General features: G+C 50.3%; 2 protein-coding genes across 4 annotated transcripts; one reads left to right on the forward strand and one right to left on the reverse strand.

Moving 5' to 3' along the window:
• Positions 1–981: 981 nt before the first annotated feature.
• LOC122377895 (formin-like protein 20) lies at positions 982–6862 on the reverse strand. Of its 2 annotated transcripts, XM_043358458.1 has the most exons (8): positions 6790–6862; positions 6156–6288; positions 5388–5494; positions 3973–5032; positions 3473–3679; positions 3076–3156; positions 1716–2095; positions 982–1459 (listed from the first exon to the last, which is right to left on the reverse strand). In XM_043358458.1, exons 4-8 carry the CDS (start codon positions 4777–4779, stop codon positions 1339–1341), a joined length of 1596 nt encoding a protein of 531 aa, XP_043214393.1. In that variant the 5' UTR covers positions 4780–5032; positions 5388–5494; positions 6156–6288; positions 6790–6862; the 3' UTR covers positions 982–1338. The 2 variants fall into 2 exon arrangements, with proteins under 2 accessions (XP_043214393.1, XP_043214392.1); XM_043358457.1 differs by lacking the exons at positions 5388–5494; positions 6156–6288; positions 6790–6862 and having other exon boundaries at positions 3979–4939.
• Positions 6863–13984: 7122 nt separating this feature from the next.
• Positions 13985–23714, forward strand: LOC122377877 (glutamine synthetase-like). 2 transcript variants are annotated; one of them, XM_043358410.1, is made up of 8 exons: positions 13985–14074; positions 16355–16398; positions 16955–17097; positions 17728–17889; positions 19408–19694; positions 20082–20269; positions 21543–21682; positions 23008–23714. In XM_043358410.1, the coding sequence occupies exons 2-8, from the start codon at positions 16370–16372 to the stop codon at positions 23151–23153; spliced, it is 1095 nt and encodes a 364-aa protein (XP_043214345.1). In that variant the 5' UTR covers positions 13985–14074; positions 16355–16369; the 3' UTR covers positions 23154–23714. The 2 variants fall into 2 exon arrangements, with proteins under 2 accessions (XP_043214345.1, XP_043214346.1); XM_043358411.1 differs by having other exon boundaries at positions 13986–14074; positions 16976–17097.
• The last annotated feature ends 1751 nt before the right edge of the window (positions 23715–25465 follow it).

The following is a 25465-nucleotide window of genomic DNA, read 5'->3' on the forward strand; positions in this document are numbered from 1 at the left end:
ATTGGAAGTTAGACAAAAAATGCACCGTACCGCGTACATGCCTATTACCTGTAGCATGGATGAGACCTATAGCGTGACACCAAGGACTTTTGGTGGAGCCTTGGTGGCACTACGGAAGCGAAATTATTGGGGGCGGCTCGCTCCAAACCAAGTCCAACCCATGTGGGTTTTGTGTACTCGCGCATTGCGGGCTGGCGGGTCGACTTAGAACACCTCTACTACTGGAGTCACTGGCCGCACCAAGACTGCACTGGCTTACGGCCATCGATGCTACAAAAGCGACACCTATGAACAAAATCTGAAAGTAGGTAAATTATAGATGACGCTTCACTACAGCTGTCCCTGGAGCAGCAGGGGGTGCGCTCCGGGCTTTTCACATTACGAAAAGTCGAGACACCTTCGCTAGCGCTGTCAGCATCGTGAGCATTCTATACAACAACTGCAGTAATCCCACCAATCAGCGCACGGCGTACAAGTAGGCAGTCCATTGGAGTCCTCTAGATGGCTATGTCCAGCAGGAAGCTCTGGGTAACCCTGCTGCAGTGGAGGGAGTCGAGGGCAGACTGGGAGACAGTACACACGAAGATTGGTTGGATTCTCGATGTGAAATGGGTTCGCCTGCAGAGAGAGAGCAGTGTGGCGTGGAGACAAGCATAAGGAAGCCGGACCTCAGGCAGCTGGTTAGGGTGCAGATCCCCTGCCGACCCAAGTTAACGCCTGTGCTTGTGAAAGCAGCGGGTAGCCTATAGGCAACTCCGAAACGCAGTTGCACTGGCCGAGAGCTACGTGTGCTGCTGAAGCACCAGGATCATGCATACTTGTAGTTTATTCGAGCAGCTCGAGTAGGGCTGTACTTTGTGCTCAGATTTGGTACGAGTTTATGGGGTTTAATGACCTCGGTTCGTGGATTTTTTCACGATGACGTATGCGGGTTGTGATGACGCTGCAATTGTCGGTATATGAGAGTACAAAATAACCGTCATGTGTTAAAGAACATTTTATTATCATCGACCGTCGCAAATGAACAATGATGCATACACAGCCCATGCCTAACCAAATGTAAGTATCGTCGTAACAGTGTTGTCAAGAAATGTGTCTTATTTGCAATTAATCGAAAACAGTTGTGATAATCGGCTGTTCTGACAAGCCGCAGCCAATATCTACGCAGGGAGAGGAGATGGCGAGAGACCGTCCCGGCGACAGTAACGCTGGTGGTTGCGATACCGTCGGTGGTGATGGCAGACTCGAAGGAATCGGCGACAGGCGAGGAGGTGCGGTAGCCTGCGGAGTCTGAGACAAAACGCGATGACTGTGGCGGCGGTAGGACGGTTCAGTTCGTCACGCAGCGAGGCAGCCGGCCCAGATGTCGCTGCCGGGCGGTGCCGGCGTCACCCAGGCGGGGGGCACAGCCGAGCCGAGCGGGTCCTCCGGCCCCACCAGGTACCGGTCCCAGTCAGACCTGCAGACGAGCCAAACAATAATGAGAGAAGGTACAAAAGCGACAGGGTGTAATGTGATATTATAAATCGTCCGACATAACGAGCCTATGCATTGAGAAGAGCTGTGCGATTGACAAATAAACGACTCTTGCAAATTATATCTCCATTCAGCATTCCATCATAACTCACATAATGGCAGATCAATGGCGTATTGCTTATCCGGGCCATGTCTTGGTCTAGCAATCATGTTCAACATTCCACATTCACCCGACCCACCTGATATAAAGCAGCGTCTGCGGGTCGGCCTCCCAGTCGACCATGTGCACCCGGTGGTCGGCCTCCCCCGACTGGCACCCCCCGCCGGCGGCGGCGGCAGCGGCGGCCGGACTCACACCAGCCGCTCCGAACAGCGCCCTGAGGACCGACAGCGGACCGCCGGCGGCCGGTGGCGGAGGCGGCGGCGGCCGCGGGCCGGCCGTCATGGCCTGCAGCGCGCGCAGCTCTGTCTCGTAGGTCTGTAGGTGGCGATCCAGCAGGTCTGTCAGACGAGCCGTCACCTCTGCGAACCGCTGGTCGGAGGCGGCGCTGCTGAACAGGCCCGCCGCGCGCGCCTTCAGGTCCCGCACCTCTCGCAGAGTGCGCAGCTCGTCCAGCGTCTGTGGAGGCGGCGGTCGTGGGTGGTCAAATATAGGATCAATGAGCAGTGAGAGTACGTGTCACATCATCGGGAGCATGCAAGCTGAAAGCGAAAGAAACGGAACGCATACTACCGTTAAAGGTAGACTGCCACCTTTTTTCCACAAAACGGTTTTCACTAGAGCTGAGCCACCTATGTCCCAGACTGAAGTCGGTTTTCCGAAATTCGAACCCGTTTGCGAGAAATCGGAGACCAAAGTTCAGTTTGATGCCATTTTTTTAGTCCAAGAAAACCGACATCTCTACTGTTTATCGATAGCTTTGAAACATGAATTTTCTTATCTTTTGGTAAATATATGTCAAAACTTTGATTGTTTCGAGATCAGAGAAGAATTTTGGAGTGTCAAAATAAAAGTTAAACTTATATATTCAGTAGTTCATTTTTTCCAAAAAAGTGTGGGAAATGGGGTTTAACATGGGCCAGACCCATTCCAAATGAGCCATGATTTTTAAATGTTTTACGAACTTAAATGCAAAATAAATTAAACATGGCCAATTTCTTATGAAATCATATATTAGTAAATCATAAAATACCTTACTTTTTCAAATAAAATGTAATAATCTTATGACCTTGAAGTCTAGTGATGTGTAAACATTGTCGCTAGACATTAACCGATTGATAATTGTATGATAATCGACAATTTTTTTCGCGATTCACGTGATGATACTTTGTCAGGTGAATTATAAAATTTTGTTTTGTCCAGGGAATAAATCATAGGCCGATCTGAGAAAAATTTTTGAAGGTGGCAGTCTTCCTTTAAGGAATTACTGAACAGCCTTAATTAGGTGGAAAAGTCTTCGTCTCATTACATAGCCATCGTTTTCCGTAAATCTAAACACCAATAACCTTATTTCTCAACCGAGCATAAGCCGTTTTTTAGTGAGCGTCAGTAAACAGTGTGGGGTCACAGTACACATCTGACAAATCAACACTTCTCACCTCGAGTTGTTTTTCGACGTCGCTGATTTTCCTGCGCACCTCGGCCAGAACCTTGTCCGCCTCCCGTTTCATCTCCTCCTCCTGTTGGAAAAACGACAGAAAGCAATGAAAATACCTTTACAAATTAGATATTGAGGATAGAATGGGCTGGGTAAACTGCTGATTATTTTCTGGAAGACCCGGTCTCATCGTGCTAGTGGTGCTTCGTCTCTTAACAATTGCAATAAAACAGCAATATTACGCCCTCCCTTGAATCATAACAGCTTTTGTAAGAACAGCAGGAACAAAACACCGAAGGAGCTGCTCTATTTTTTACTAACGTTCAATGACTATTTCGAGTAGCATCCCACCCACGTCGCAAGACGTGGACCAACCCCTCCACTCCACCGTACCGTACCTCCTTTTCACGGGCGGCTCGCCGCTGGATGGCCGCCTGCCAGGCGTCGATATCAGCGTGCTTCCTCTGCAGTCGCTGCCGCTCCGCCTGCCACCGCCTGCGATCAGCCAACCGTCGGCGGCGCCGCTGCGCCACCAATCGCCGCAGCTGTGCCGCCGTCTCTGGGTGCGCCAGCTCTGCCTCAGACAGTGCCTGGAGGCTGCTCAACTGTGGGAGCAGAAACGAGTAGTTAGGTCAGGATTCTACCAGTGCAAGGAATATTTGGTCGAAAAGGACAAGAATACCGACCAACAACCGGAGAAAAGCAGGTAGAATGCGCCGAGTAGGTACTTCGTTATCGTTACATCATAAAAAGAACAACGAAAGGACGACAAACGAACAAAGACGTCCAGATGAGCAAAATGCAATGACGGCAAAAAAAGAAATTCCTCGCCAATATAAATAACTACACAATAGAAAATGATTGACTCACGATGACTGAAGAGAATGACTGAACTCACGTTTACCGTTTTCGATGTCTTCTTTTTCGCTGCCTCCTCAGAGCATCTAGCCGCGACACCGCTCCGCTCGGCCCAGGCCGCCAGCCAGCGTTCCGTAGCAGAATTCACCGCTCCACGGCTACTAACAGCCTGTGTCCTACACTCCCCCACCGTCCCGCTGCCAGTGGGGGCCGGGGAGGGGACGGGCCCGTGTGCCGCCGCCGGCAGACCGGGCGGTGAGGCGGTCATCTGCGGTGGACCTCCCACGGCCGGGGGAGGCTGTTGGCGGCCGGGTGGCGTCTGTTGGCGGCCGGGTGGCGTCTGTTGGCGGCCGGGTGGCGCCAACAGACCAGGGCGGGGCGGTATGGATGGAACCGGCCGTCTGCCGACACCGGGCGGCGGGGCAGCTGTGGGGTGTCGCGGCGGGCGCGGCTCTCCGGCTCCAAACCCCGCCGGAGGCATTGACCGGTCCGGCGGGGGCAAAGACCGGCCCGGCGGAGGCATGGACCGGCCCAGCGGAGGGATGGACCGGTCAAGCGGAGGCAAAGACCGGTCCGGCGGAGGAATGGACCGGTCCGGCGGAGCTCCGAATGGAACAGGGCCGGAGCCTGCCGCGGCCGGCATTGAAGGCGGGGGAGGGAATGACGGTCGAAAACTGGGCGCGGGCCCAACACCGGGAGGTACCGACGGCCCGCGTCCGGGCCCGGGCGGTCGGGGCGGACCGGCCAGTCCCGGCGGCGGACGGCTGAAGTTTTGAGTGTTAAACACACCACTAGATGGCACAGAGTATCCACCGGGTGGCCGCGGAGGTGGCCTCGGATGCCACATGACTCGAACCTCGTTAGTGCGCGAGAAATCAGACGACTTAGTCACTAAACTATCGACAACTCACACACCAAATCACTTAAATTAACGACGATTATTTCGGAATGACGAGTGTAGCAAGAGGTGAACGCACAAGGCACTGGGCGGCGGGCCGAACGCCCTACACGGCCAGATGTTTCTTGGCGTCCTCGACAATGGTCACAGCCTGCTGGTACTCCTCCAGTTCTACCATGTCGCCCTCCTCGTCCAGAATTTTCTGCCAACAGCATTCGAAAGAACGGTCAATTGTTGACTGTGGAATGCTACACAACATAGGCAAAACAACTCGTGAAAGTAACGAAAATTCCACTACCGGAAAATGATGGAAACTAAACGACGAACATTTCGGCTAAATGCAGAAGAATAATATAAACATTATACGATCATGCATTGTAAATAGGCGAATCCTATGAAGGTACGTTTTGCCAAGTGCATCCAAAACTATCAACAGCAACACAAATTCCATTCCTATTTTTGACGAGAAGGTAGCAAAGCACATTAGACAACACAAGCTATTGACGTACTGAAAACGAGCTTCAGGCTTAGTGGACGCATAAAAATAGTCACCTCACCTGAAGTTCAGTGACAGCGGGCGCCAGCTTCTTCTGACAGTCAGGCACCATCATCATTGATTCCTGGAGCACTTCCTCCTGCTTCTTGATGTCATAGTCATCCTTGCCTGCAAACATGTTCTGAGGTCAGGGAAGATGATGCAATTCAATGGGACTTATCTGCCTAGGATAAAAGGAACAAAATTATTGGTTTAATGGTGCTTGCCATCAGGGCTGCGGAGTCGAAGTCGGAGTCGGAGTCGGAGTCGGTCGGAGTCGACAGTTGTGACCGGAGTCGGAGTCGGAGTCGGAGTCGGAGTCGATTTTAGAAACCCGAGCCTGAGTCGGAGTCGGAGTCACCGAAAATCTGTCGACTCCGCAGCCCTGCTAGGTCTGCGGAGTCGGAGTCGGGAGTTGGAGTCGGTCGGAGTCGACAATTCTGCCCGGAGTCGGAGTCGGAGTCGGAGCTGGTTTTTGAAAGCCGGAGTCGGAGTCGGAGTCGGAGTCGCCGAAAATCCATCGACTCCGCAGCCCTGCTTGCCATAGCTTGAAGCTCACCTTGAAAAGCTTTTCTAATGAACTGCTCTCTATGTAGTAGGTACGTAATATGCTTCAAATTGGTATGATCAAATTCCATTTAAGGAGCATGGCTCATTCATTTTTCAGTGTGTTTGCAAAATGCATATTACCAATTATGGAAAATTGTGGTAAGTGTAAGCCTCGGTTTACCAGTCAAGATGGACAAGATATAGGTATGACAAGGGTGAGGAGAGGTACAGGTTGACCTACCTTCAGTTTTCATGCGCTCAATTCGTTTCTTCTGCTGTTCAGACTCTACCTCATATGATATTTTTTCTTTTGTCAACCGTTTGACAATGCCCGTCTTGATTTTCAATGTGCGTACACGTGGGTCTGCCATGTCCTGTAATATTACCGTGTCAAATACTTCATTCTTTGTTGATGGCACTATATAATTCTACTGACAAGGGGATAAGCTGTAAAGCTCCAAAAAGTCTACCAGAGCTATGCCAAAGAAACTATGGATGGTAAAAATTATTCCTTGCACCAGGTGGCAGCACTTCTTTTCGAAAATCAGTGCTCATCTTTCCAAAATCGCGATTTCCTCGCTGAGGAGTGAAATCGGCGTCATCGTTGTCAAAAATAGCAGAATCGTTGCCATTTTCGGCACGTGTGACAAAAATAGCACTTGCTAAAAAAACGATTGACCGAACCAGAACCAAACCTCCCCCGACTGAAATTGAAAAGATCAAGATCTCGGATTCCAATTCAAGGATACCAAGGATACTGCAACTAAGAGCCTACGAAAGACCCTATAACTACAATAATATAAAGCAATGGATAAATTATTAGTTTGTAGATTCAGTTTCAGGTTATATCATAAATTATTAACTTCAAACCGTACCTTTCGATTTCTTGGAGCGTGAATATTGATATTGCCACTCACCAACCACTCACACTGGAGAGAATGCGCGTGTGAATATTTGGGCGCGGTTTTTGAAACAAACGCGCCAGAAAAGGAACTTTGTGATTTCATCTAAAACACTGCTATTTTTGAAAAACACTATTCCGCTGCTCACCATACAGCCGTCCCCCAGCACGCACTGCATCTGCGAACGAAACGAAATGCTCAAGAATATTTTTTCAGTTGTCATATGAAATTTTATCGGTTATTCTGAACTTGATGACCTCGGCTCTGGTGAGCTTGACGAACAGAAATTTTCCGTTTTCGCCTTTTTCGTTCGGTCATGCTATACGGCTCAGTAGCCACTGCACGGGCCGATCAAAACGAGAAAACGTCATCATTCCATTCGTCGCTAGCCGTCTTGAATATGGTGACCTCATGGGTGACTTCGGACTTTGGCATTCGGTGACATTGAGGGGTCAAGCCCAAGTGTCAACTTAATGTTTTCAAATTTCATCTGTTTGAGACAGGGCTGCGGGGTCGGAGTCGGGGTCGATTTTGGAATCCTGTACCGGAGTTGAAGTCGGATTCACCGAAAATTCATCGACTCCGCAGTCCGCAGTCCGCAATTAGCAATACATGAATCAGATGCTAGATAGGTAGTAGGTAATTTTGTTAAATCCTTGATACTATACCTAACCAAGCTATAACTATAGGGCTATAGGCGCAACTGCCCGGCTGATAGAAACCCAAGCAACACCATTGTCCATTTCTTTCGCAGGAAGTCCTTTGGTTTAGGTATATGGTATACCTACCTTGGGTACCTATACCCTGGCCTAAAACGTATTTTTTAAGGTCAATTCTTCTTTTTCTGGGTTTGTTTAAACTAGCGTACATACTAGGTACATATCCTTCTCAATTTACCGGATTGAAAATTAAGAAGTGGTGTTTGGTTTGCAAGGTCCTATATGTCATGTAGCCTGTAGGGTCAGTGGGCGACCTTTTTGTCCCGCTTTCCCGGAAGGGCCTGAGCCTTTGTAATGCTGCCAAATGAAAAAATATTGTCCAGGTTCTCAACTTCGTGAACCCTACCTTCGTGATGAAAAAGTAAGGCAAGCATTTCCTGAAAAGCCATGCTTTAGCCTTTCCATACCAACGCAAAATGTTGGGTCTGGAGGAAGATTTGCATTTTTTCACCACGAAGTTACCTCGCCTATAGGTATCGAACCTATAGTGACTTCGTGTCGGGCAATATCATGATCAATGACCTCAATAGGTCAACTTGAGAGACCACCAAGGGTCACCATACTCTAAACGGCTGGGTGAAATCGCATACAAAGAATCGAACGGTGGCGTTTTCGTTTTAATCGACTGGCCAAGTGTCTCACCTGAGTTGTAGGATGGCTGCAATAGGCGGAAACGTTAAGTTGACCTCCTAAGTAGGAGAAAGTGGGTGTATTGCGCCCTCCTAACCAATTGCGACCACCAACATTCCCACGAATTCAATGGCATGTTTAGAATTTTGTGATCGAAAACAATATCGTCACCACTGGATAATTCATGTTATGGCCCAAGCTCTCCGACGAAGCCAATCAGCAGGGCTCATTACGCCATCGAAGATATTACGGCGTTTTCTTAGCTTTTCTGCAGTATTTTGAGCCGTTGGCTATAAAAATATGCGATACGTGTGTGATTTTCAGAGTGATATTTAGAAAGAAGACCCTTTACCCCATTATATTTCAGTGAAACAGTTAACATGCTTCAGCATATTTATGACAACTTCTATACTTTTATTAAAAAGTACCTCAATTTTAATTGCGCCCATGGCAATTGCGCCAGGAGGCGCGAATAGAATAATGGTGTAGCTATTGTATCACAACAGTATGAATGCATCATTAACGGATTACAATAAAGAAGGAGTTTAATGCCAGGCAGGGGAGCAGCGCGCTGTCGTCAGTCCGCAAATTATTTATCTCGTCAAACTTATAATGCAGCTGCCATTTAGGCTACGAACTTGTGGTGTACCGTGTAATTGACAAAACTGGCATTTTCAACATGAACTAGGGCATGAGAGGTGACAGCTATGATAAAAAAGTAAAAACTGATGTCAAAAAGTTGTCGAAACGATAAAAATCAGGGATGCGGAGCCGGAGCCGGAGTCGGAGCCGGAGCCGCCGGAGCCGGCATATTTTGCCCGGAGCCGGAGCCGGAGCCGGAGCCGTGAAACAAAATAGCCCGGAGCCGGAGCCGGAGCCGGAGCCGCCAAAAAAGGGGGCGACTCCGGCTCCTTTTTATTTTTTGAAGAGGAAAAAAAAATAATTGACCTAGTTCGGTTTGACAGTACAAGGCAGTAAAACATATGGTACTTACGTCATGGGCCATCAAGTGAATGAAAAAATCCGAATATCCCCAGTATCCCACAGTACGCAAACAACTTCCTGTTTGCTCTTCCCCCCCCCCCCCCACGTCTACTGCATCCCCTGAACATGAGGACCAGTCATCAGGTGACGGCCATTGTTTTCAAACCAGTGCAGTGGACTGCGACTCCCAGCACCGTCTCATCCCACACACCCCCCACCCCTCACCCCCCAATGCAGCCGAGACGGGTGTCAGCTTACGATGGTTCACTGAACTCCGATTCGCGGCGACTGCGTTTCCAATGCCATCGCTTCCTAGCCCTTTGTTCTGCCAGTTCTCTCCGAGGTGCGTTTGCGCGGGGACGCGGTGAGCCGGTCATGGCAAAGAGTAACGCGTATAACCAATCCAATTTTTCTTCCACCCGTATTTAATTGATTGCGTAGGGGATGTACTGAGTCGGAGCCGGAGCCGCCGGAGCCGGAGCCGCCGGAGCCGGACCATTTTACTCGGAGCCGGAGCCGGAGCCGGAGCCGCCATAACATTTCACCCGGAGCCGGAGCCGGAGCCGGAGCCGATTTTTTTCTCCGGAGCCGGAGCCGGAGCCGGAGCCGTCTGAAATTTCCACGGCTCCGCATCCCTGATAAAAATTATTAATTTTGAGAGAAACGATTGATAATTTAACCGAATATAGGCGCATACCTTCACATATATCTAGTCGGTTACATTAAACGTTTTCATTGCACTTTTACAGGCATACGGACACATGTAAAGTTATTTACCTGGGCAAAAACATCGCGATTTAAATCTACATTTATTATTTATCCAGCCTGACTAACATTATAAATGTTTAAGTAAGCCGCAATGACATTAGACTGCCGGGGTGTATGCATTCCGTCTCATTCGCTTAGCCATGTTAAAGTATAGGGCGCAATTGGATTCTAATTGCGCCATCCCCCTGGCGCAATTTACAGCAGTTGTTGGTAAAATGCGCCCTTTTTGCATGTTTCTGAAAAAGCGGCTGTCAAAAGCAAACGAAACATTCTTAATTGATCGGGAGGCTCTTAAATCGTAGCTAATGAGTTCCTCTTTGAAGTGGTTACCAGTGCATGCTTATTCTCCAGCGGTTTTCTTCCAATTAGCGTTTTTCATTAAGGTGGCGCACTTCAACCTCCTTCCCGTAGGTCTCAAGGTCATCGAACTTATTCGAGGTCAATGAAGGAACGCTCATGAAATTGCAAGCGAAAACAGAATGGTGGTATTTTCGTCTCGATTGCTGAGTAAAAGGATGACTGCAGTGGGAGATTAAATTGAGTTGACCTTTTAAGGTCATCGAGGTCACTTAAGTCAAGGAACCATCAAGTTTGAAATGGCCGATGATTATGCATAGGTAGGTACTGCGAATTGCGAATTGAATGGTGGCGCTTTCATCTATGTCACCGTGGCCCGTTGGTACCACATGTAGCTGAGTTACACACACATTTTTACACGAACGTGAAACAGCAAAACAGCCTACAGACTTGCAGCCATGTCGCTCTACTTGAATTAATCTTCCATCGCGTGTCAGTAATCAAGCACTTAGTTGCAATCTAGTCAGTCGCTTAAATGGTGTTATTTCCTGCGTGCTTATCGACCTTATCGTCGGAATTGAGCTTGGGCACGATTCGTATTGCACCAGTCCACATCCCCATTAAATCCACTGGGCAGATTCCGGCCGGCACCAAATGAGCCCCTGAAGCTAATATAAGGCATTAATATATCATCAGTGTTCCTCGTCACTCGTGCCATGATCGCTAAACCTCGCAGGTGCCAGGCTGGCTGTCACTTGTCGCCTGGTTGTCACACTTCTATGCGCAACATCGTATTCGCAACACCTTCAGTTTCCCAAGATAAGTCGAAGGTCTGGCACCAAATACTGGATGCAGCATCTGGATATCAGCAACTGGATACAGCGAAGAAACACTATTTACACAAACGTGGTACCCACCGCATCGCCACAAGCGATTACCGTAAACAGACGGTCTGCGGCGAGTGCGTCATCACTGAGACCAGCGGTACCCGAGCCTACCTCTGACGGCGCGTGGCCCCACGACGGAGGGCTGGTGTCCCAGGCGGCCAGTGACGTCAGCGGGAGGCACGTCTCCTCATCGGCGAGGTCGTGGCTGGACCCGTAATGAACCGGAGCGACGTTCGGGTCACCCCGCCGCGACGGAGAGGATCGCACCGTCACCAGGGCACGCGGGAGACGTGTGATCGAGAGTGTACCAGTGAGGAAATGAAGCTTCATGTTACGATGAGGTGTTACCCAATCACGATATTGTGATATGTTTGGTTCCGAGAGACACCTTTGCTGAATGTGCAAGTGACGAAAAATGTGTCAGTTTCCCAAGGCATTCTCAGATTTCGAGGAGTCTTACGCACGTCAAAAACCAACAGGAACCGGACGAACACCAAAACAAGAACACGGAACTATAAAGATTTTGAATGGCTATTAATTATTGATCCAGTCGATGGCCTACATCGGCTCTGACTCCGACTCTGCTCCGTGTAAAATAGCTCGGCGGCTCTGGCTCCGGCAACAGGCAAAATATGCTGGCCCCAGCGGCTCCGGCTCCGGCGTTAGGCTCTAGGCAAATTATTGACTGTCTTATACGGTGACCATAGGCGGCGGAACGGGGAGGGCACCGGGGCACCGTGCCCCCCTTTGATTTTGGCATTTTAACATTAGCCCTATGGGCGTTGCATGGAAAGAATGGGACCAAAAGCCGGCAGTGCCCCCCCCCCCCCTTAATTGAGGTTGTTCCGCCGCAACTGACGGTGACGCCGGTTCCGGAATAAGGCAAAATTGGGCTGGCCCTACAAATTGACCCTGCAAAAGAACGGCAATTAATTCATGTTAACTGTCGACAAATAGGTACGTATGATAGATGACTTTAATATACCTACCGACCAAGAAGTGAAGGGCACACGAATGATGAACGTTACTTGCAATAGCATCATAGTAAAACGTCCTGCAGCCCACCGTTGCGTGTGGCAGCCTGCGATCGCCAGCACTGTTCCTTTCGAGGTGCGGCGCACTTGTTTTCTCAGCGTCGGCTGGCCGGGTCGGTGCGGGGGGCGTGGGCCACGGCCGGCAAGCGTGGTCGGATGGACCCAGCTGGACCGTTACGGATGACGGAGGTACGGCCGTGGCGTGCGTCTCACTGCGTGATGCGTGCCTGGCAACACCGCCCGGCAACGAGCAGAGCCCAAATTGCACACTCACTGGCCGTCGCCGGCGGCGGGGCGGGTCACGGCCCGCCAGTCAGGGTTCCTAATGGCTCGTGTAGATGGGAGGGGTCGGGAGCTGAATGATGAGTGTGGAGACGCTATCACTTGCAGAGTGTAGAGACGAGTAAAGTGTTCCTCTCGGGGTTGGCCGAGATAAGCGCTTGCTATTGCGACGTTACATTGACATATTGCGCTATAGCCCTTCAAATTTCGAATATTCACACCTTCTGACTTCTTATAAAAAGGCTTCAACCTGCTTTCGCAAAACGGTAAAAAATGAGCTTCGGGAAAAGGTTTAAGTCATATACAATTTCCATTATTTCCAGCTTCTATGACTAGATATCTTAATTTTATGTATGTTGTTCAGCTACTTATCGTTTATCGTTTTCATGCTGGAAACGAAAACAATGAACGACTACCTATACGACTAAAACGACTATAACGACTATAATGACTATAACAACGAACGACTATGATAGTTTTTATAGCGGCCGAAAAGCGTACATTCGGATCGGATTCGGATCGTTCGGATGCATATAATTTGGCTCAAAGTAACTCCATAACATTGTGCCATAAAATATGGCCAGAGTAAACTTCACTTATTTATCATTCAATATTAGTTACCGACAAGGAGTTCCCATGGAAGTGATTGAAAATAAATCTTTCGAAAAGCCGTTTTAGCTTCTAAGCGACTAATTCACTGTCCTTAGGCTAAAACTATACCTACAAAAAAAAAAAATAGCGGCGATCGAGTTCTGAAAGTTCAGCAGTTCAGCCGAATGATGCTAATTCAAGCGTCTAAATCCCTACCCTACACATAAAAGAATATGTTTAAAAGCAATTGTTTCAATAGTTTAATGGGAGCTGTATAAATTGCCATTACGTAGGTATATTCATTGAAAGGATGTCTTATTGGGTTTTTGACTGGCTAAAAAATGTGCGATTTACACCATTTTATTGTCACGTTTGGATGGGAGGAAAAGGTCGAGACGCTTCAGGCCGGCCGGTGCCGCAGAAACTGGGCCCGTCCTGTTCGGATGGTGATGTGTCAATGGGAGGAGAGGGGGGCAGGTGACCCATTCGCTCAGACGATCCCCACGGAAGTGGATTCTATCAGAGCTGCCCTCCTCGAGCGTGCTCGAGCACCAGTTGAGTGATGGGGGTGAATGTTAGCCGGGCAGAGAAGTGTGATCGGGCAGGTTCAGAAGTTAAAAGGGACGAATTAAGGTCGTTTCAATGAGCCATCGTAATGAATTATTTCTTTGACATTCTCTTGAGTCTAGAGCAAAAGCTTCTCCTCCGGACCTTGCTTACCTATCCAATTCGGGTGTCCCCCATTCTACGACTATTGACTGAAGTTACGAAATCCAGCGATAGCGGAAGCGCGTAATCGCCCCAGAATATGACGCAGAAGCAGCCGACCACATGGTGTTTTCTCAAATCCGAAAATGTGCGTCACAAAAACCAGTCGGCGGGCGGGCGGGCGGCATCTGCGCGCCTGGGGCCGATCAGCTGACCGGCCGCGCCACCGCCCGGCCCTCTGACGTCATCACCGCCCTCGGAGCGCCCATCTTATAAGCACGGAGCCGGCCGGCCGACGCATATTCGTCCGTCTGCTTCGAGAGTCGGTGGTCGTGTGTTCAGCTCTTCCGAGGTTTCGGTAAGTCTGTCAGCAGGTGAGGGTGTCTTGGTGTGCATTTAATTCGTGCAATGTCGCAAGTATGCACTGTCTCTTCGGGTGGTTGGCGGTTGCCACCCGCGAGTTTTCTTACATTACGTGCTTCTCATAACTGTCGGAAGTTGAAGCTACTTGCAAAATTATTTTGTGAACATTTGATGGTATCAGAAAAAAAAATTAATGCACCGTTTAAAGAGCCGGAATGTTACAACCTCGAGCGAGTTGCTGCCCTCCTTGCAGCCCTGTGAAGATAAATCCCTGTGCACAAGCGCCCTCTTCCAGGGTACCTACTATTTCGGGCCCCCTACGCTGTGACATTCAGGGACGGAATCTTCCATCGGACTCGTGGAAAGGTTTCTGGCTCCCCATAGGTGCGCGTCGGCACCCGTAGTTTTCCATGGCGTTATTGGGGCCCAGGCCACTCACTGCGCAGAGAGTCGTTCATTTGAATGTTCGGGTGACGTCGGGTGAAAATAAGAGGAACGTCGCACTTGCCTGCTTTGGCTTGCAGTAGTGCCCATAATGTTAGACGATCATTATGATTTGCCTCAAGATATTGCTGTTCCAAATTTGTGGTCGGCTATAATGGGCAAGATATCAGTCTACTTAGGTACTTCGCTACAGATACGTTCAGTGTGGAACTTAAATTATCGATCTCAAAGATGTTTTGTGCCGGGCTTTAATCCCATCGGTTTAAGGCTTTCAAAGGACCAAATTTGGTATTTACAATTATAAAGTATCATGTAATTCAACTCCTAAAATGAATTGACTTCCTAGTTGAAAATATGAACATTCAATCAGTTGCTAGTGCAAAACCAGATATTATAGAGCCCAGCCAATTTGCATTCACTACCTATCTCAAATATACAGTGAAATATAGATGTATCCGGGAGTTCTGACCTTTCTCAATCACACGGTTGGACTGATTCTATCGAGCTGCCGGTATTATTTCACCGCTTTGGCCCGCTGGCGGAGCTGCATCAGCGGTGACCCAGGAGCGGCGAGCTGAGCATAGCAACGGAGCGATGCAATCTGCAAGTAACCGGCCTCTCACTGAGTCGCCGACCGGGCTCCGGAGAGAGGAGGGAGAGCGGAGAGAGGAAGGAGTGCCCGGTGTGACCGCAGGGCCGCGATCACTCGGTCCGTCCATGATCCATGACCGTGCACTCTCGGCCTCGGACTCATTCGCCCACTGGAGGGTCTGCTCGAGCCGAGCGAGCCGACTGGTATGACCACTGACCACAGTGACCAGACCAACCAGACAGGCTCTGAGCGGGTGCCGAGTGGCGCTGGACAGATCCGGACACATCCAGAGCGCCGCTGTGGCGTATGTCCAAAATCCTGTCCGGTTAGCGCAGGTCCGTGCCGCCGAAACGACCGTAAATTCTGTCCGGTTCGCGTAGCGCCGCGTCACTGCCGCGGCCAACCGGCTGGGTGTTCGGCGGTACAGTCTACCTTCCCAGTCGCCGCCCAACGCCCCAAGGATAAGCGCGCGCCGCAACCGAAACCATAGGTTAGCATAACTGACCCTCCAGGCTAATCTCGGCAGTTACAGCCGATCATTGAAGGAAGGGTGGAAGCTAGGTTAGGGTTCTCTCTCCTGATACCCTTCGGTTGCTGGCAGAGGTCAAACGCTAAATGCCTCTGGCGGTTGTCCGCTCTTTGCCGGTTGCGCAGAAAAGGCTTCAATATGACCTTGTTTACTCCAGTCTCGAGTTAAAACGTCAAATGTTGTCCCAAAGCCGTTTTTGTGCGCCCTAGCGACGAATCAGCAGGCCGAGACTGTTTAAACGCCTGAATCTATGATTCTGTGCATCAATACGGCCCTGAACGGCTGTTGTGCTTGGGCCCAGATTGCATGTGGTGCATCAATGCACTGATTTCCGGCGCTCAAGGGCGTTTCAGTCAGACCGCTTCCTGCGCACAGGCTTCGATTTACGCTAATATACCCTCGGGACACGAAATCAACTTCAATTGCGCCCGAACGCTGGATCGGAACGGCCTAAATTGGTGCCCGTTGCGCTTTGTTGTGCAATAAGGCACAGTGATCATCGACGCATATTTCCTCCAACGTATCAAATTATTTCGCTCTGAGCAGAAAATAATGAGCGACTCTGTTCGTAAGGTGGAGACGGACACCGCATCTGTATAGTTTGTTGGAAGTATTCCATGGGATCTAATGTAGCTAATAGAGCTATCAACATTAAAAATGCGCAGGATCTGTCGCTTATGGAAATCTAACAAATTTTCTTTTTGTTGCAGATATAAAGTGACAACATGTTTACCAACAAGACTGTTCTGGACCGGTGAGTTTATTTTCTTTTTGTTTTGTGGGTGGCGGGTGTTGAGTTGAGCATGACGCTCTCACGTTTAGGTATGGTACAGAGCTGCATGGTTTTACTGTTATCTGTTTGTTATATTGAAATTGTGTCCCAACGCATAGGACTATTTAGGTAATCCTTTCCGGCTTCGTCCCATAATTGCATGAAGGATTTCGACCGTTCTATACGGCAGCCTTGTATAATCAATCAATCAATCAATTTTATTTAACATCCCATCATATGATATTGCAATATTGCATGAGTGGTTTCCCGCCGTCTTGTCAAATGCCGACTAATGTATTGGATACTGAATAGCCGTTAGCATATATTGTGATTTCCCCACAAAAATGCATGTGCCCTTTTACGTTATCCAGGACATTGAGCTAACCATTAATTTGCACGCATTGGGCATCCCTCTCCGTTTCGGGTCAGTTCTGTACCTTAGTGCACGCACTACCTAGTACCTACCACCGGGACCCCCTTCCCACTCACTCGGGCGCCGCGTATTAACTATGTATTTCCGCTGCCCCCGGCCAACCAGGCGCCTGCCCTGCGTTCACAGGTACCTGAGTCTACCGATACCTGACAACACCACGCAATGCATGTACGTCTGGATCGACGGCACCGGAGAGCACGTCCGTGCCAAGACCAAGACGGTGGACTTCATCCCCAAGAGCCCGTCAGGTGAGATGGGGGACATGGTGAGGTCGAGACCTGAACAATCGGTGTCTTAAATCGTCTGGTTGGCTAGGTTAGCCGCTGAAAAAATGTAGAAGGTTCACAGGCGGACCACAGCGTGCCAGATTGTTTCTATCGTTGCACTGTTGGCGATAGTCACCATACTGGTTACTTAGTGTCATGTGAGCGATAGCTCTCTCTCTCGAAATTGTATACAAACCACTTCAGAGTTGATGATCATAGCGGTAGAGACGCTGCGATAGAGCTCTCTGAGAGTGCTTCAGATGACATTTTTTTATAGCGGGCTGACAGGACACTAGACGTGATAGCTGATTATGCAATTATTTCAACGGCAGATAGCTACATAATAAACGGTCAATACTGGGCATTGGATGTAACCGTCCAATGATAATTCAATGTTCAGACGCGGGCGCTGGCTTCTTAAAAGCACCGTCCTCCACTAGGAAGGAAGCAATCATGTTAGCTCTGGCAGAAACGCGGAAGTCATTTTATTTGTCATTTCGTTCTCTGTAACCCTTTCCCTCAAGGGCGATACTTATCCATCACGTTTGAGCTGTCTGCCTGCAGGAAACCCTCTCGTGCACGCTCCTCTAACGCGCTCCTTCCCCTCTGCAGAGCTCCCCATCTGGAACTTTGATGGCTCGTCGACCGGTCAGGCGGAGGGCAGCAACTCTGACGTGTATCTGTACCCTGTGGCGCTCTACCGGGATCCCTTCCGCCTCGGCAACAACAAGCTGGTGCTGTGCGAGACTTACAAGCACAACCGCAAGCCCGCCGGTAAGTCGGAGAGAAGGACCGTCCATGTAGACAATTGTTTGCTATAAATCTTGACCTAAAACTGAGATACATTGGGGGAAGGTAGTAAGTGGTTGCAAATAAGGTCTTAGCACATTCGGTTTGAGTTGGCTTTAGTTAGTTTAAGCTGGCGTGGTGATATGATGTCACGTCCTTAGGGTAGGCATTTAATCCGCTTACATCTAAAAACGTAAAATCCTGCACGATGGTTTGCAATAATCTCCTGCAACCACGAGCGTCCAAACAAAGCCCTCATCCGATGCTGAAATCGAGCTTCAAGTGCGGCAATCTACTGACGATTGCTAGTTGCCACCACGTTATCGAACATTTATCTCGACATCATCCGGGCCATAACTCCCAATTCGGCGCTCTCTGGCATTGTCGCGCTATCGCAGCCCATCCGCTGCTGCATCAGTTGCATCCTCGACAGAGTCGAGGCCATGGGCAACATCGGAAATCATTCGATAAGGAAGCCAGACATTGATCATGCAGTTGGCACTGCGGTGGAAGTGACATCCGTCGGCGGTTATACCTTCCCTCCCTCCCTTCCGCCCAGGCTTATGACCCTGGGTCCCACCGACGCGTCCAGACACACCCCCTGTCTCGGCGACCACGCCTCCTCAAAGCGAGAGGTTCTCATCAAACGGAAGGACGTTGGTGGGCCGACCCTACGTCAGGAATTTATCTGACCTTGCGGGTTGTGCGCTTCGTGCGTCAGGACGTGTTATCGTACACACGCACACGCCCCCCGCGGCCGTCCCCAACAGGCGGGCTCTTCGCACGCCTGTCCTTTCCAAGGTCAACTCTGTGGGTGGAGTCGAGTGGTGGGTTGGGCCCAGACGTCCTTGGCTTCACGTAATTCGTGGTCTAGCGGTACTGGGTGTGCGGTTGATGGCCGCGTGGCTGGAGACCCTAGGGCGAGGGTCGGGGTACAGACCCGGTTCGTGAGACCCGGGCATTAGCGCTGACCTGGCCGCAGGGTTCGTCTGACTGGGTGGCAGAATGGGCGCCGGGATCTGTAAACTCCGCCGTCTCGCTTTGCGAAACTCTCCTCCCGTGCTGATTGCGACTCAACTCTGTTTTACGGGCACCCGGGGCTGCAGCGCACTGCGTAGTAGAGTCTATCTAGTTACATTGGGATGTTTTCTGGAATACGTGCCGCACGGCTCACTGTTTATGTCTGTCAAAAACACGATTTTGTGACTTCAGGTTTAGTACATGACGCAACGCTTTGACGTGCTCGAGCGTCACAAGCTCGGTGCAAAATGAATTGTTTATTCATATGTATTCCACATGGAGATTGGATGTTAATGAATCTTTCGGAGCATATGCCCTCATTAAATAAACATTCACCTGCAACCGTCTGGGTCTGGGACTTCACACCAATGGCGTCAAACATGACGGCAGTATGGTAACAATATAAACATCCAACCGATAAGCCTTCATTCCTCTGAACAAACCCCGCCCCCTGAGCTCTGACGTTCTTCTCTGTCTCCACAGACACCAACTTCCGCCACACCTGCAAGGAGGTGATGGACAAGGCTGCCGAGCAGCACCCGTGGTTCGGTATGGAGCAGGAGTACACCCTGCTCGACTCGGACCAGCACCCGTTCGGCTGGCCCAAGAACGGCTTCCCGGGGCCGCAGGGACCCTACTACTGCGGCGTGGGCGCCTCCAAAGTGTACGCCCGCGACGTGGTGGAGAGCCACTACCGCGCCTGCCTGTACGCCGGCGTCATGATCGCCGGCACCAACGCCGAGGTCATGCCGTCCCAGTGGGAGTTCCAGGTGAGAGCCGGGGCTCAGGTGCAGGAAGGGGCGCGGGGAGAACGCAGAGCGACGCGCCGAGGTCATGTTTTCGCCGGATGCACGAAGCGAAAACAGCGTGTTGATAATGCCGCGCGCGATGTGCAGTCACGCATTAGACGCGCATGCGATTGTTGTTTGCGTCTGCCTCGGTCTTCCGTTTTTGAATGTCTGATGTCAGCAGTGCCCTTGGACGCAGCGGGGCATTAAAGCAAACCAGTTTCCCTTGCACGGAAGATAAGGCTAGCGGTTGGTATAGGTCGCCTGCTGTCGTCGATTAGCACAGCAGACGAGCTACAGCGTGTCACCGATCGCTTGCCCGTCTATCTTCGGCCCGATCTCACCGCTCCATCTCACTCTTGTCGACAGGTCGGCCCGGCTGAGGGCATCCGGATGGGTGACGATCTCTGGATGGGCCGCTTCCTACTGCACCGCGTCGCCGAGGACTTCGGCATCAACGTGTCTCTGGACCCGAAGCCGATCCCGGGTGACTGGAACGGCGCCGGCTGCCACACTAACTTCAGCACGCTGGCCATGCGCGAGAAGGGAGGCATCACGTAAGTAGTCTAAGGACTTTGGTGTTGGGCTGTTGGGTGCGGATTGGAGGAAGAAGGGCCTATTGTAGCGACGCCATTCCGCGATAGAAATGCATCACATGCAGTTGGTAATGCAGGGAGTCCGACGTCATAGGTCCCGTTATTTCTCGGTCGCCCGGCCGGTTCTGAGGCCGATGAGCTGCAGCAGCTCTCAGAACAGGGAGTGCCGAGCTGCAGCTCTCTCCCCTCTCCCGGTCATCTTTCTCACGGCGTCCTTGCTCGATCACGAGGTGACAGCGTGCCTTGAAAGGCACCGCAGCGGTCACGTGCACCAAAAGAGCTGCACACGTGATCATGGCCGGAACGGGCTGACCCGGCGCCTGAGGCGGTCCGTTGCGAAAAACGGCACGAGCTGGAGGCAGCCTTTGCTGAGATGGAATCGCCTGATGGGATGAGTTCCACGTAACACGGGCAGCTCATGCCAAATTAGTAGTCAGGTTTGGAGAAACCAAATGGCCAAATAATTGCTGTAATTGTCTAAATTGCAGCACGCTATTGTGTCGGCCCGAAATCGGCATATGGTCGAGAATAGCAATGCTGATTTTTAATATTGTGTGTCCCATTGTAATGGAGAGCATCATCGGGGACCAAAAAGATGCTATCCGGGTATCTTGTTTGCTGGGACGAGGGGCCGGAACGGTATTTGACCCTGGAGGCTTTTCAAAAGCACTGACGTCATCGGAGTTTGTTTGTTTGTTTGTTTGTTTGTTGGGGGTTAGGGGCGCGCCGACTACGAGGTCATTTTGCGCCCATCATCAGAGTTTACGAACGGTGGCGTGAGTGCGGCTGGGGGCCGGAACGACGCAATTTAAATCACGCAATCTCCATAATGGGCGTATTTGAAGGTCGCTCGTCTCGCGGACCGGGAGGGGGAGAGACAAGTTGTTTAATCTGATTGGGACTGGGTCGGACGGGGCGGGGCGGGGCTGGGCAGGGGGCACGTCCACTGTCTCCGGGGACCCGGATCGCGAGCTCACTGACCTCGCGTTCCGCGCTAGCTGGGAGACGAGGCGAACCGGTAATTTCGGTTGTGAAACGCAGTATCATATTTAAACAATCATTGTCGGACAAAAGATGTCATTAGGTACCTATCGCAAAAAGCCTAACCGATAGGTTGTCAAACGGGACCGTTATTTGGGAAACCTGCGCTTCAACACGATGTCAACGACCCGCAATTGGGCCCCTGTTGGAATGGCGCGATCAATGCTAACTGTAGGTCCCCTCTGCTCCACAGGCACATCGAGAAGGCGATCGAGAAGCTGGGCTCCAACCACGCCCACCACATCAAGATGTACGACCCGAACGAGGGCCGCGACAACAGCCGCCGGCTGACCGGTCGGCACGAGACCTCGAGCATCCACGACTTCTCCGCCGGTCAGTACCTACCCCTTCGAGCTGGTACCTTGGTACCATACGGTACTTGAGGTGCTCTGTACACCATCGCTTCCTCAGCCCATCACGGGTACACGGCTGGGACCACTCACGGCTCGAGGGCTGCCCTGGCCATGACCGATCGGTGACGATAACGCCCGCTCCTCAGCTCCGATCGCTGCTGAGTAGGCTAAGGTGCAAATATACCCATAAGTGGGTCAGTTAGACAGATAGGCATCGTGGACATCTAGTGCCGATAGGACGCTAAAACACCGTCCGAACTTTTTCACGCCCTTATCTCGAATCACTTGAGAGATAGCTTCGAAAGTTCAGAACGCAAACAAGTGGTGTGATGGATTGCTTGTCGAGCGATACAGTTCATAGCGCTTTTGTCCTCAGCGAGGCATATCAAATTATATCTCATAAATTTGGAAGGGTATTGACAAATAACGAAGCGTATGTTGATTTTTTTTTCTTCAAATACGGGAAGCTGCTCACCCTTATTTTGCTGCGCGAGCGTTTCCCGTTTGTTTCCGTGTCTGGCTCGTCACCACCAGTCGTGCCAAGGCCGGTTCACTCGGTCATTTCTTCTGTCTAGCCGGTTATGGCCAGTTGTATCCCGCCACGTCGGTGACTTCAAGGTCTCACGCACCCCAAGGAACGGTGTTACGAGCCTTAACAACTGGCTTCTCCGAACCGGGCTGGTAAAAGGCGACCAGCATTTAGACCAACACATACCAAGCCAATGACTGGCTATTACTTAATATTCGCCACTTTTCCGCTTTTTAAATTAACTGAATCAAATAACAAAGGTTCGATAAAGTTAGAAAATACCGGAGCCTTTGCGCGTTAACGCCTATCAGCCGGGCGGGGCGTGGTCTATCCCTTGTCGTGGGCCCGCCCAGACGGTCACGTGCCGCCTGTGAACCTACCGTCACGTGTTTGTCTGGGCCGGCGGACTTGTCCGCTGTCGCATCAGCTCTGTCTGGACCGTCTCATACCGAGCGATGTGCGTCTGAGGCGACTGATGTACCGGTCGAAGGCCACGAGTGACGAGAGACCGATATAAGTCAGATCACAAACTATAAATAAGGTCAAACAATCGACAGAGCGCGTCTGGTCGTCCACCGGAAAAATAGTCAATAAACCAATAAACGACCCTGGCTGGAAAAAAAGCCCACTTGAAGGAGATCCAGCACACCACTTATGAATCATTTCCCGAAGCTTTTGGGCGACTATTGAGCTAAAATGTTGGGCACTCACTGCTGCCCTAAACCAATAACTTCCTCCCGTTTCTGTCGCTGACCGATGCGTTCTCTTGTCCACAGGCGTGGCAAATCGCGGCGCCAGTATCCGGATCCCGCGCCAGGTGGCCGAGGAGGGATACGGATACCTGGAGGACAGGCGGCCCAGCTCCAACTGCGACCCGTACCGGGTCACAGAGGCCATCGTGCGCACCACGTGTCTCGACTAAGCGGGCCGCGTCCGTCCGTCGAGCCGCAGCCACATTCCGCCTCCGTCAGAGCAGCGTCCGCTGCCGATCGGCGTCCGGACAAAGAAGTTCGCTGTGGTACATGTCCTCGAGCGTCGTCAACTAAGATGGAGAAGTTCGCATCAAGATTGTACTGTGTGATTTAAGCCGAGCGTCGCGTTTGCCATTCAGCTGTCGTTTTTAGGCGGTCATTTTAACGCATTCCAGATTGACTGCCCATGGTGGTTGGTTTTACACGGTTTTTATCGCCATGGTTGTGGCTGAGGTATCGTGTTATAATATTTGTGAGCGAGATGATTGATTTTATCATGCGTTTATAAGAGAACACAATGACTTGTCTTCCTGTTGTTTGGGCGTACGGAGGGCTTCTCGTCTAGCCGTTCTGCCTGATTGTGTCATGGTAGCTATGCCCTGTGTGTCCCTGTATCAGGATTGCGATGGGACTCGCCATTCATCCTCGTGTTGTACATAAGTGTCGAGCTGTCTGGTTTGTCGTCCAGCCAGCTTTGATGTAATTTGTAAATAAACGGCGAAATGATCAGAGACTGGAGTCTGAGGAAGATGGAGCGAGAGGGGCGCGACGCGAGTCGCTGAGTGACTCCACACAATCGTAATAACGTGTTCACAAAGCATTGGTACGTTGACGGCACAGGAACACATACCTACAAATATAATGAATATCGATTCAGCAAACAAAAAGACAGCATATGGCTTTGATACAATGTATCTTATGGCTGGTTGATCTGTTTGATCGTCCCCGACGACTGACGATCAAATTAATGTCGTCTGCAATGATCGAACGCGATTGCGGATGAAAAGGGGCAATACACTGTAACGACGGGCTTACTGTTTTATGACCTGAAAATGGACGTGATTAACCCTCGTCCTGGCAGGGCGTTTTTCACAACATGGCCTGGCAGTGGGGGGGGGGGGGATGCGACCCCCCTCGCGATTGGCTCCTATGGCACCTAGAAACACGAAATTTGGTAGGCATGTGGGCCCCCTGGAGTTTTCGCCCCTGTGCAAATTTGGTTGCTCTATGTCAATATTTAGGGGGGTTTTGGGGGTATGAATGTAAAAATTTCGCTAAAAACAGGTCAAAAGTTTTTCGCTTTTAACTTTTGATCTAATTTAGATAGAGCAAAAAAGCACCAGTAAACTCAGCACGTCAAGGCGCGTCGAATGATATACTGTTTTGGTACTTAAAAAGCTAAGCACATCTTAAGTAGGGTAGCCTGGGGCAAGACGCCCCAGATAATTTATTTTGCTACACAACTTTTGTCCCACATCACCTGGAAGGCTAAATTTGACCTACATGCGTTCTTTGGACATTTTACTTTAAACTCCACCCCTAAAATTCATTCACTTATGATCGGACTCCTAGCTAGGAAGTGATTTGTGAAGCAACTGCAAATGGGGCATTTTGCCCCAAACCCAGGGCAAAACGCCCCACAGCCTGGGGCAAGAAGCCCCATACTCTAGATTAAAGATTAAACATGCTAGTTGACTTAAATCTTATATGAGAGGCCTGTTAGACCTTGGGAAGCACGGCACTAAAGTTAGCTCCTTCCACCCTATCAGGTGTTCAGCTAAAACACCATTGTATGAGCAGGTTTTTCACGTGCCTCATAAGGCCAAATAATAAATTATTGCAATGGAAATGTTAACAAACTACTTCCTTTGACATCCAGTTGCTGAGAAAAGTACATATAAATGCATAGAAACTTACTGTTAGCCAGCTACCAAACATTAGGAAGTGGGTAGTCCGAACAACACATGAGGTAAAACGCCCCATGGGGCGTTTTGCCCCGCGACCTACTGGGGCGTTTTACCCCATCACGTAGTTCGGTCAGAGAACAACGCCTTGCACTCCAGCAAGGCATAATTTAACACGAACCAAGCCGGCATTATAAGCATTAGATAAAGTTGTTCAAAATACATTAAAGTCGTTAACCTGATGCGGACCATAAAAGAACGCCATGATGCATAAGCTGACAACAAAACATAAAAATCACTCCAAAAACACATTTCTGGCTATATCTTCCTAAAGAGTCATCACAATTTCTTTCCAGTCTGCTCATATAATGATCATATAGTGCACGTTTTATAGAAGAGATGATGTTTCTCCAGAACCTTGCCAGTTCCGAGAAAAATCGGTGAGGCGTTTTACCTCGGCGGGGCGACTTGCCCCGGTCTACCCTACAACTTAAGTCTTAAGAATGGTTGAAAGGCTTAATATTGCATATCATTCGACTCGGCCCTTCAAGAGGAGCAGAATGATACCATTTTGAAAG

This window comes from Amphibalanus amphitrite, unplaced genomic scaffold (genome assembly GCF_019059575.1).
Source record: "Amphibalanus amphitrite isolate SeventyFive unplaced genomic scaffold, NRLGWU_Aamphi_draft 000052F_arrow, whole genome shotgun sequence".
NCBI classification, from domain to species: domain Eukaryota; kingdom Metazoa; phylum Arthropoda; class Thecostraca; order Balanomorpha; family Balanidae; genus Amphibalanus; species Amphibalanus amphitrite.

Bases quoted from the DNA above. Each gene is read 5' to 3' on its own strand.
- LOC122377895 (XM_043358458.1), bottom strand. From the start codon at position 4,779: ATGTGGCATCCGAGGCCACCTCCGCGGCCACCCGGTGGATACTCTGTG. The intron at 3,680-3,972 runs GTGAGTTCAGTC...CTGCTCCCACAG, and splicing joins AGACATCGAAAACGGTAAAC to TTGAGCAGCCTCCAGGCACT. The intron at 1,460-1,715 runs GTGGGTCGGGTG...GCTCGTCTGCAG, and splicing joins CAGACGCTGCTTTATATCAG to GTCTGACTGGGACCGGTACC.
- LOC122377877 (XM_043358410.1), top strand. From the start codon at position 16,370: ATGTTTACCAACAAGACTGTTCTGGACCG. The intron at 16,399-16,954 runs GTGAGTTTATTT...CCGGCCAACCAG, and splicing joins AACAAGACTGTTCTGGACCG to GCGCCTGCCCTGCGTTCACA. The intron at 21,683-23,007 runs GTCAGTACCTAC...TCTTGTCCACAG, and splicing joins CATCCACGACTTCTCCGCCG to GCGTGGCAAATCGCGGCGCC.